The sequence below is a fragment of the Babylonia areolata genome, chromosome 20 (assembly GCF_041734735.1).
Source record: "Babylonia areolata isolate BAREFJ2019XMU chromosome 20, ASM4173473v1, whole genome shotgun sequence".
Lineage (NCBI taxonomy): Eukaryota > Metazoa > Mollusca > Gastropoda > Neogastropoda > Buccinidae > Babylonia > Babylonia areolata.
The window spans coordinates 12,675,810-12,688,293 of NC_134895.1; the positions used below are offsets into that span (position 1 = coordinate 12,675,810).

The window sequence follows — 12,484 nt, forward strand, 5'->3', positions numbered from 1 at the left end:
ATGTCTCTGTATGTGCATAAGTATATATATATATATATATATGTGTGTGTGTGTGTGCTGAGTGAAGAGAGTGTGTGCATGTGTATGGATATGAATGTATGAATGCGTTCGTTTTATTACTTTTTACGATGTTAATGATGGTGATCATTCTTCGTTGTTGTAGCAGTGGATGTAGCAGTGTTAACAATGGGTTTTTTTTCGTTATCGTTAATGTTGTTATTGTTGTCACAAGGACAGACTGGAAGACTGGGCGATGCCTAAAATCTTTATCCTTGAGTAATAAAGTTTTTGAATCTTAAATCTCTCTCTCTCTCTCTCTCTCTGACTGCATGCATGCGTATTTGTTTTTTCTGTCATTGTGACTTTTTTTTTTCCAACACAATTTTACTTGGGACAACTCTCTGAATTCCTGCTGTGGGTTCATTAACGTGCGCAAAGTGCATGCTACACATAAATTATGACCACGATTTATATATCGTCTCACCCGAATGACTAGCGTCCAGTCCACCACTAAAGGTATAGTGATGGAGGATAAACATTAATTCTGGCCAGTGTGTGTACGCGCATGTGTGCGTGCGTGTGTATGTGTAATTGTGCGTGTGTGTGTGTATGCGTGTGTGCGTGCACGCACGTGCGTGTGCGTGCGTCCGTGTGTATGTGATTGATTGATTGAGTGTGCGCGTGTGTGTGTGCGCACACGCGTGTGCGTGTATGTGTGTGTGAGAGAGAGAGAATGTGTGTGTGTGTGTGTGTGTGCGTGCGTGCGTGCGTGCACGCACGTGCGTCTGTGTGTATGTGAGTGAGTGTGTGTGTGCGCGCGCGCACGCGTGTGCGTGTATGTGTGTGTGAGAGAGAGAGTGTGTGTGTGTGCCCGCGAGCGCGCGCGCGCGCGTGTGTACGTATGTGCATGTGTATGCGCACGTGTGTGTGTGTGTGGGGGGGGGGGGGGGAGGGTGTGGGTGTGCCTACGTGCGTGTGTACACGCAGGTGTGTGTTTGTGTGTGTGCACGCGTGCGTGTGTATGCGCACGTGTGTGTGTGTGTGTGTGTGTGTGTGTGTGTATGTGTGTGTGTGTGCCAACACGTTACATTCAGGTGCGAACGAAACAGGTCTACAATAATGTTTTCAACACAACGCACTGTGTGTACTCACGATATAAACGCACTGTATCGATATAACTCACCCTAAAACGAAGTACTCCCCGATCAAGATAAAGAGGTTGGCGAACTTCCTGAGCGCGATCACCATGGGCAGACTGCAACACCAACAAGAGAGGCAAGGCCTTCAAGACTCACTTGTGATACACTTTTTTTAAAAAAATCCAAGCTTTTTTATGTATTGAGTATAATTTCAAAATGTAATGTTTGAGATGAGAAAGATCAGTTTAAAGTAAATTAATTCCCCTAGCATTTCCGGTTTTTTTTTTACTATCTGCACCAAAACGTTTGCAAAATACATAAAACTTCCATGCTGAGCAAAAGAAGTTCCTGTTTGAACAGAAAATGATAATAATGACTGCTCTTGTTGTTGGGTCAGAATATCAGATCAAAGTGCCAAGTTTAGAGAATACAAAAAATATAAATATAACAGTAAATGCAGTTTGCATATAATTAGGCTTCATTCTTTATTTTTTTTTGTGCCCATCCCAGAGGTGCAATATTGTTTTAAGCAAGATGACCGGAAAGAACTGAATTTTTCCTATTTTTATGCCTAATTTGGTGTCAACTGACAAAGTGTTTGCAGAGAGAAAATGTCAATGTTAAAGTTTACCACGGAGACACAGACACACACACTCACGCACACACACACAGAGACAACCGAACACCGGGTTAAAACATAGACTCACTTTGTTTACACAAGTGAGTCAACAAGGACATGAAGATAACATAATACACTGGTTGCTAGGCTTCGGATCCACTCTGTCTACGCATACCCAGATTCGGCAAAACACTCCACTGTCGGCCGCCGTTCATTTTTTCCTCTGTCTGTCTGTCTCTGGACCTTGCTTTTGGAATGAACTTCCCTCTTTCGCTTCGTCAGGTCTCCGCAACACTGCTCTTTTCAGGTCTGGCCTTAAACCCACACCTCTTTCCAATTGATAGCTTCCGTCACCTGCCTCTCTTCTATTTTTGTCTTCAGTTTCTCAAGTTTAACGTCTTTAGTTTAACGTCTTTTCACTGTAAGTGATATTGGACGAGGGAAGGAAAAAAAATCGACTGGGAGGAGGGGGAGGGGGGGGGGATTACTGTGTACGCATACGAGTAAGTAAAAGTGTGTGTGTGTGTGTGTGTGTGTGTGTGTGTGTGTGTGTGAAAATTATTGATTTAAGTTTTGTTTAAAAAAACAAACAAACAAAAAAACAAACCAAGTTTCTCAAGTCTAGAGTTATACATGCGTGCGAATAACTGGTGAGAAAACGCTCTGATTTGTCTTTGCACAAGATTCAGCGCCATATATAAATACACATTACTATCATTATTATTATTATCAGTATTAATATATATATATATATATATATATATATATATATAGAGAGAGAGAGATATATATATAAAGAGAGAGATAAAGGTACTGTGGAGTGATGGCCTAGAGGTAACGCGTCCCCCTAGGAAGCGAGAGAATCTGAGCGCACTGGTTCGAATCACGGCTCAGCCGCCGATATTTTCTCCCCCTCCACTAGACCTTAAGTGGTGGTCTGGACGCTTGTCATTCGGATGAGACGATTAACCTAGGTCCCATGTGCAGCATGCACTTAGCGTAAGTAAAGGAACCCACGGCAACGAAAGGGTTGTTCCTGGCAAAATTCTGTGAAAAAATCCACTTCGATAGTTAAAACAAATATAACTGCATGCAGGAAAAAAATTAAATAAATAAAATAAAATAGGGGGCACTGTAGTGTAGCGACGCGCTCTCCCTGGGGGAGAGCAGCCCGAATTTCACACAGAGAAATCCGTTGTGATAAAAAAAAAAAAGAAATCAAATACAAAATACAGCCTTTCACGGCCGTCGGGGCACGGTGAATTCATACCCACGGTGTCGATCTAGGGCTTGGCATAGGAAGGCGGGGCCCAGTCCTCTCCTTCCGCCTCCCCGAACCTAAATCAGGGAACCCAATCACAGTTTCAGTTTCAGTTTCACTTTCTCAAGGAGGCGTCACTGCGTTCGGACAAATCCATACACGCTACACCACATCTGTTGAGCAGATGCCTGACCAGCAGCATAACCCAACGCGCTTAGTCAGGCCTTGAGTGCATGCTTACATATTTGTGTACCTATGAAAGTGGATTTCATTTTACGTAATTTCGCCAGAGGACAACACTCTCGTTGCCATGGGTTCTTTTTCAGTGCGCCAAGTGCGTGCTGCACACGGGACCTCGGTTTATCGTCTCATCCGAAAGACTAGACGCTCAGTTTGATTTTCCAGTCAAACTTAGGAGAAAGGGCGAGAGCGGAATTCGAACCCACACCCTCACGGACTCTCTGTATTGGCAGCTGAGCGTCTTAACCTCCACCCACCTTCCCAATCACAACCTATGAGGAGTGGGAAACATCAGAGTAAAGTGTTCCCCCCCCCCCCCCCCCCCTCCAAAGGACACAACACCATACTGAAACCGACGGGGCCTCTAACCCTGATTACTGATGATCACTGGATTGGTAATCCGACCAGTTTCTCAAGGAGGCGTCACTGTGTTCAGACAAATCCATACACGCTACACCACATCTGTTGAGCAGATGCCTGACCAGCAGCATAACCCAACGCGCTTTGTCAGGGCTTGTGAAGTGCATGCTTACATATTTGTGTACCTATGAAAGTGGATTTCATTTTACGTAATTTCGCCAGAGGACAACACTCTCGTTGCCATGGGTTCTTTATCAGTGCGCTAAGCGCGTGCTGCACACGGGACCTCGGTTTATCGTCTCATCCGAAAGACTAGACGCTCAGTTTCATTTTCCAGTCAAACTTAGGAGAAAGGGCGAGAGCGGAATTCGAACCCACACCCTCACGGACTCTCTGTATTGGCAGCTGAGCGTCTTAACCATTCTGCCACCTTCCCAATCACAACCTATGAGGAGTGGGAAACATCAGAGTAAAGTGTTCCCCCCCCACCCACCCCCCCCTCCAAAGGACACAACACCATACTGAAACCGACGGGGCCTCTAACCCTGATTACTGATGATCACTGGATTGGTAATCCGACCAGTTTCTCAAGGAGGCGTCACTGTGTTCAGACAAATCCACATACGCTGCACCACATCTGCAAGGCAGATGCCTGACCAGCAGCATAACCCAACGCGCTTTGTCAGGCCTTGTGAAGTGCATGCTTATACATTTGTGTACCTATCAGAGTGGATTTCTTTTTACATCATTTTGCCAGAGGACAACACTCTCGTTGCCATGGGCTCTTTATCAGTGCGCCAAGCGTGTGCTGCACACGGGACCTCGGTTTTTTTGGGTTTTTTTATCATCTCATCCCAAATACTAGACGCTCAGTTTGATTTTCCAGTCAAACTTGGCCCGGGAGAAAGGGCGAGAGCGGGATTCGAACCCACACCTTCATGGACTCTCTGCATTGACAGCTGAGTGTCTTGACCATTCTGCCACCTTCCCTCTATTGACTGTTGTCCTGTCCTCCGATGAACTGTCACAGAGCCTCCAAAGACAGATAAATATTATGGCAATTAACACTTTCACGGGGACAACACGCAGCGAGTGCCGTAAAAAAAAAAAAAAATATATATATATATATATATATATATAAATGAAAAGAAGTTTATGTTCCCGCTGTATGTCACTGAAGCAAAATTAGGTCCCCTCAATGTTGACACAGAAAATTGAATGTTTGAACTTCGTCTCCACGAGTGTGCTCTGTTTGTCTGCTTATGCCTGTTCCCAAGTGCACAAGCTAATAATACATACGTGTTTTACCTACATACTTGTCCTGTGAGTGAGTGTGTGTGGGCGTGTGTGCAAACATGTAACACGTATCCAGGGAGTATGCAAAACAAGTGTGTGTGTGTGTGTGTGTGTGTGTGTGTGTGTGTGTGTGTGTGTGTGTGTGTGTGTGTGTGTGTGCGTGTGTGTGCGTGCGTGCAACTGCGCAGGTGATCACTGCATGCTCCATTGTGGTGTAGCGTATATGGATTTGACCGAACGCAGTGACGCCTCCTTGAGCTACTGACACTGATACTGATCTTATGAAAAGCGGCAGCCCTTCATTGACGAAGATATTCGTCAGCAGCGGTTAAAGGGTTAAACTTCTAAAGTAAAAAAAGAAACCAAAAAGAAAAACAAACAACAACAACTCTAATTTTATTTTTAGGGGGAAGGGGGTGTGTGTGTGTACAGTGATGTATTACTACCAACAGGGGGATTCAAAATCCAGCCTAAAAACAGTCAACCTACGGCAGTGAAAAATTTCGGCCATCACTCACTCATAATTATAATTATGCTCCCTTGAGGCAAGCCGTGCATTTCCATATTCATGGTGTTGAGTTTGACTCGTGATTCGGTAAACGCAGACAATCCACCTGGTGATACTGCTGTTCTTATTTTGTTTCACCCCTTTGACGTTTACTGTGAAACGTTTTATCTGTGATTCATCCCGTTAACTCACTCAGTATGGCCAGTCCTTTCTTCTCCTCTACACAGACTCTTTGGATGTCCAGTGGGTGTCTGAATGACCCAACCTTTAGCTTCCGTCGTCAGAATTGTGGTATTCTTTGTCAACATTCACCTCTTCAGTATAAGAGCCTTCCGCTTGCAATATTTCGATGATGGTAATTGGGGTAAAACGCTGTTAACGTCGTCTCTTTCGCCGTTCGTATGGAGAGAGTTAAACCCTTTGTTCACACGCCAGTGACAATTAAGATATGAAAACAAATTAAAAACAAAAACAAAAAACAAACTGCAGGCAGGAAAAAAACACACACACACGAAAAAATGGGTGGCGCTCTCATATTAGCGACGCGCTCTCCCTGGGGAGAGCAACCCGAATTTCACCCAGAAGAAATCTGTTGTGACAAAAACAGTAAGACAATACAATACAGTTTTGTATGCTGTGGTCCCGGGTTACGGAAATCTCTACCACGAGACACCAGACACTGCTCCACTTTTACATCTTTCAAATCTGACCTTTAATTAAAACATAATTGTTAAAGCCATATTTTAAATTATAGATCTTTTTCTTACGCCCCCACCCCCACCTCTATCGTCTTTGCACTTGTGGTGTGTGTGTGAGTCGGTGTGTGTGAAGGGGGCGTGGTGGGGTGTGGGGGTGGAGGGGGAGGGGATAGGTCCAGTAATGCTTGGTTTCCCACTTTAAGAAAAGATTCAATAGTATTTTCTTAGCGAGTCTGTATCGACGTTCAATGTTTTGGTGTGTTTTTTTCGTGATTGTGTGTGTGTGTGTGTGTGTGTGTGTGTGTGTGTGTGTGTGTGTGTGTGTGTGTGTGTGTGTGTGTGTGTGTGTGTGTTCAACTCCTGCTTTTACCACTTGCATTGTTCAAATGTGCTTGGAACTACAGGGTAAGCGCTGTATAAAAGCACAGAGTTTTTTTTTATATTCATTATTGTCATTGTTATTATTATCATTATTGTTGTTATTATTTTTATGTTTTCATCATCATCAACATCATCATCATCATCATCACCATCATTGTTATCATTTATTATCATTTTTATAATTAGGATCAAAATTATTATTATTGTCTTTTAAAAAAAATTCATTTTTCATCATCATCATAATCATTATCACCATCATCATATCATCCTTATCATGATTATGATTGTTATTATTACGATAACTGTTATTAAGTAATTATCATCATTTATATTACTCATATCATTGTTATTTTTTGGGTTTTTTTTATCATATCATTGTTATCATCATTGTCGTTGTTAGTGTCACTGTTGTTGTTGTTGTTGCTGCTGCTGTTGTTGACAATGGCAGTACACAGAATCTGTCAACACCTTGATTGATTGATTGATTGATTGACTGATTGATTGATATGGATAGTTATACATCGCCTGTCTTCGGTCGGAGCCCAAGCTCTAAGCGCTTTACAAACATGGGGTCATTTGCACGCTGCCTACCTGGGTAGACCCGTCTGACGGCTGCCACTGGGCGCTCATCATTCGTTTCCTGTGTCATTCAATCAGGTTTCAGGCACGCACACATACACACTACACAATAATAATAATATTAATTTAGCGCTGAATCTTGTGCATAGACAAATCAAAGCGCTTTCGCACCAGTCATTCACACGCATGCATAACTCTAAATGAAGTTGAAAACAAGGAAGAGGCAGAAGCGAAAGAGGAAGTTCATTCCAAATGCAAGGTCCAGAGACAGAGAAAGAACGGCGCCCAACAGTGGAGTGTTTGAATTTGGGTATGCGTAAACATAGTGGATCCGAAGCCAATCGTAGAGAGCGAGATGGAGTGTAGAGATGAAGGCGATAGAGACAGGAAGGGGCAGATTTGTGAATGCATTTATAACACAGAGTGCTGATCTTGTACTTAATTCTGTGTGAGACAGGGAGCCAGTGGAGATGTTTGCAAAAGAGGAGTGATGTATCAACTGACCTCAGGCGCTGCGTTCCACCAAGACTGAACACGATCGAGCCGAAAAACAACAGAGGCAGAGGGAAAATCTGAAAAAAAACCCACAAAAAACCCTTAACGAAATAAAAACCCAACCAACCAAGCAACCAACCAAACAAAAAACCCCACACCCAACAATTCGTTTATTTATCTATCGTCTGCTCATCTAACATGATGATATTATGACTGAAAACAAATAATAATAATAATCATAATAATGATAATGACAATAATGATGATATGCAGGCTTATAGAGCGCAGTACCCCCATCTCAAATGGGGCTCAACCGCGCTTAACAATCAGATATACAAATTTTAAGACTAAGTGACATGAAAATATGTATATATATATATGTGTGTGTGTGTGTGTGTGTGTGTGTGTGTGTGTGTGTGTGTGTGTGTGTTACATATAGAAAATGATTGATTTACGTTTTGTTAAAAAAAAATAAATAAAAAGCATAACACTATAACATATTTCTAATGAAAAACTAACAACAGTAACAGCGAACCAACTGGACTATTTAACAAGGAGTTGAAAAAGTCATACATTTGCAATGGATTGCTGAAGATTGTCAACACTGAAGATGATTTCAGTTCAGGGATTTGAGACTTTGACATGTCGCAAGTTGGAAAATGATCGGCTGTTATGTGAGCACCACAGATGCAAGAAACATTACTGACATACTTGGTCTGAAAACAATTCATTTTCCATCTGCAAATTAGAGAAATGATTTGCCTCTTATGAAAATCATTATGGTAATGTTTTCCCATGAAACCATACATTTTCTGTATATTCTTATGTAACTCCGAGTTACCGGTGTGTTTTTCCTCAAGCTGAAATTCTTACCAGTGTGTGTGTGTGTGTGTGTGTGTGTGTGTGTGTGTGTGTGTGTGTGTGTTCGTGTGTGTGTGTTCGTGCGTGCGTACGTGCGTGTGTATGTGTGTTCTTTCTTTACTTTAACGTCTTTTCACATTGAGTGATATTAGCCTTTCTGTGTGTGTGTGTGTGTGTGTGTGTGTGTGTGTGTGTGTGTGTGCGTGTGTTTGTGTTTGTGTGTGTGTGTGTGTGTTTGTGCGTGTGTGTGTGTGTGTGCGTACGCGTGTACGTGTGTGTGTGTGTTTTTTCTTTACTTTAACGTCTTTTCGCTTTCAGTAATATTAGCCTCTGTGTGTGTGTGTGTGCGTGCGTGCGTGCGCGCGTGCGAGTGTGTGTGTCACTTTTGCATTTAATCAAACACAGTGTGGTAATGGTATGGTAACGGGTAATACTTAATTTATGGCATCGTTCGGATGTACTACCTCATGGTAAGCTTATCGCGTGGGATGATGTAGTACAGTGATACTCGTCAGTCGCGACATCGGCCAGGTTTTCACCACGTTGAAAGTATAAAATTAAAGCGTGGGGCTGCAGACAGACAGCGGACACCGGGTAGACAGACAGACAGACAGACAGACATCGCCACAGGGTCACACGGTACACAACACAAAAAAAACCTTTACCTGTTTCAACAGGCCCTTGTGCGGAGCCGGGAAGCGAACCACACCCATCGTCCTGAGACTCAACAGCAGGGCCACCGTCACCACCATCTGTAGGTTCACTCACACATCGAACACACACACACACACACACACACACACACACACACACACACACACACACACACATACACAGAGGCTAATGTCACTCAAAGTGAAAAGACGTGAAAGTAAAGAGAGAACACACACACACACACACACACACACACACACACACACACACACACACACACACACACACACACATACAGAGAGAGAGAGAGGCGAATATCACACAAAGTGAAATGACGTTAAAATAAAGAGAGAACACACACACGCGCACACACACACACACACACACACACACACACACACAGAGGCTAATGTCACTCAAAGTGAAAAGACGTTAATGTAAAGAGAGAAAACACACACACACACATATATACACAGAGAGAGAGAGAGAGAGAGAGAGAGAGAGAGAGAGAGAGAGAGAGAAATATCACACAAAGTGAAATGACGTTAAAGTAAAGAGAGAACACACAGACACGCACATACACACGCACGCACACAACACACACACACACAGGCGCGCGCGCACACACACACACACACACACACACACACACACACACACAGGCTAATATCACAAAAAGTGAAATGACTTTAAAGAGAGAACACACACACACGCACATACACACACACACACGCACGCACACACACACACACACACACTACACACACACACTCGCTCATTATGCATCCGCATGTGAAAGTTTACACGTGCACCGACAATGAACATAATTATTATGCACACATGCACTTACTCGTATTCAACACTCAGACACGCAAACACAGACACATGTCAACATTCAAACTTGCATGCACGCACGCACGCACGCACGCATGCATGAATGCATGTGCGCACACACAACCTGCGTGCGCGCATGGGTATATTTTCCACACACCATGTGTTGTTGGGTTTTTTTCCCCACTCCCTTTTATCACACCTTAATCTTTCGCGCGTCTGAAAGCTGATTGAAACACACACACGCGCGCGCACGCACACACACACGTACGCGCGCGTACACACACACACACACACGCACCTACGCACACACAAACACGAAAAAGTAGCTGTAAACAATCTTTGCCTTCACACTTTATCTCTCTCTCTCTCTCTCTCTCTCTCTCTATATATATATATATATATATATATATATATATAATCCGAAAACGTCTGTCCTTTCACGCCGTGTCTAAAATGCGTGCAGAGAGAGCGATGTTTTCCTGTGGGGTGGGTGGACCTCCACAATGGCCAATCACTGTTGTGCACGGCCATCGACAATATCAGTATCAGTATCAGTATCAGTAGCTCAAGGAGGCGTCACTGCGTTCGGTCAAATCCATATCCGCTACACCACATGATCTGCCAAGCAGATGCCTGACCAGCAGCGTAACCTACCAAACGCGACAGTCATGCGTTAGCGTTGATAAACGGCATTCTCGCTTCTCTGGACCTTGCAAATGGAATGAACTTCCTCTTTCGCTTGCGTCAGGTCTCCGCACTCAGCTCTTTCAAGTCTGACCTGAATTTTTTTAAAAAGACCCACCTCTTCCCAAAATAGCCTGCCTTCCCTCCCTTCTTCCTTGTCTTCAGTTTCTCCAGGTTTTAGAGTTATGCATGCGTGTGAATGACTGGTGCGAAAGCGCTTTGATTTGTTTCTGCACAAGATTCGGCGCTATATATATAATATATATAAATATCATTATCATCATTATCCTGGCATGCTATGGTTTTTTTCATAACCACCCACCAACCCCTCTCTGCCGCCTGGCTACATTCCAACCCCTTCCTTCCCCTCTCGCTCCTCCTCGTGGTCGCGATTTATACCGATAAATAATCAATGACAGAGTGGACATAAAGTCCGAGAGAGAGAGAGAAACAAATGTTGTGATCGTACCTGGCCAAGTCCCAGAGCAAGAAACGACGGGAATCTGCAGGAGAAACACATTTTGCTGTCATTCTTAGTTTGTTTTTTTTTTTCTTTTTGTTCAGTCAAGTGATAATAATAACAATTATTCTAATGATAATTCTTCTTCTTCTTCTTCTTCTGCGTTCACTCGCATGCACACGAGTGGGCCTTTACGTGTATGACCGTTTTTACCCCGCCATGTATGCAGCCATACTCCGTTTTCGGGGGTGTGCATGCTGGGTATGTTCTTGTTTCCATAACCCACCGAACGCTGACATGGATTACAGGATCTTTAAAGTGCGTATTTGATCTTCTGCTTGCATATACACACGAAGGGGGTTCAGGCACTAGCAGGTCTGCACATATGTTGACCTGGGAGATCGTAAAAATCTCCACCCTTTACCCACCAGGCGCCGTTACCGTGATTCGAACCCGGGACCCTCAGATTGACAGTCCAACGCTTTAACCACTCGGCTATTGCGCCCGTCTTCTTCGAATGATAATGATGATGATGATGATAATGCTAATGATGATGATAATGATGATGACGATGGTAGCAGTAATAATAGTAATAATAATGATGATGATGATGATATGACAATGGCAATGATGATAATAATGATGATGATGATGATGGTGATAATAACAACAACAACAATAATGATGATAACAATTATACTAATGACAGAAATAAAAAATAATGATAATAACAGTGTTTACATACATATACATATGCACACACACACACACACACACACACACACACACACACACACACACACACACACACATGAGGAAAAGAACGTGATTCTGCATGCTCACTTTCGGGTCAGGACATTGATGCCTCTGCTTGCTCTTGGCAAACACGAGTGATGTGACAGCACACCTTACACTGACACATGTCTTAATTAAAACAACATCACACTGTGTTGGGGTTTCCTTACCTGTGCAATATAATTATCATAATCAATATCATCCACGCATTCTTTGAAAGTGCTTCCTTTGATGGAGTAGACATCCATTTCCCACCGACTTGAATTCCCTAGGTAAACGCCCTATTATATTTTCCCTCTTTTTTGTTCTTTGTTTTTCCTCTTTTTTCTTTGAAAAATTTTTTTTTTTTTTTTAGTGACATGAATTTTAGTAGTGATTACAAACGGTTGTTTATGATAGGATTTGTTTCCTGACAATCCGTCTATTAGTTGTGTCTTCATGGACATGACATGAATTGCGTTTTTGAAAAAAAAAAAAAAAAGATAGATAAATACACGAATCACATATAAATCAATAACATCATTAAGCTAAATAAACCTGCAGAAAACAGTCATTGTCCTAACACCATATCCAATGCATGTTGGCAACAATGATAAAATGTCGGCAAACAGAGAAGACGG

At 42.9% G+C, this 12,484-nt stretch overlaps 1 protein-coding gene across 1 annotated transcript in view; it reads right to left on the reverse strand.

The window, feature by feature from the left end:
• LOC143295178 (solute carrier family 35 member D2-like protein) overlaps nt 1-12,484 on the reverse strand; it is a 28,327-nt gene that overhangs the window by 10,234 nt on the left and 5,609 nt on the right. Inside the window, exons 3-6 of the mRNA XM_076606750.1 lie at nt 11,079-11,112; nt 9,103-9,189; nt 7,586-7,653; nt 1,184-1,255 (exon numbers count right to left, since the gene is read on the reverse strand). Of these exons, the coding sequence (XP_076462865.1) occupies nt 1,184-1,255; nt 7,586-7,653; nt 9,103-9,189; nt 11,079-11,112 (261 nt within the window). The remainder of the gene's footprint in view (nt 1-1,183; nt 1,256-7,585; nt 7,654-9,102; nt 9,190-11,078; nt 11,113-12,484) is intronic.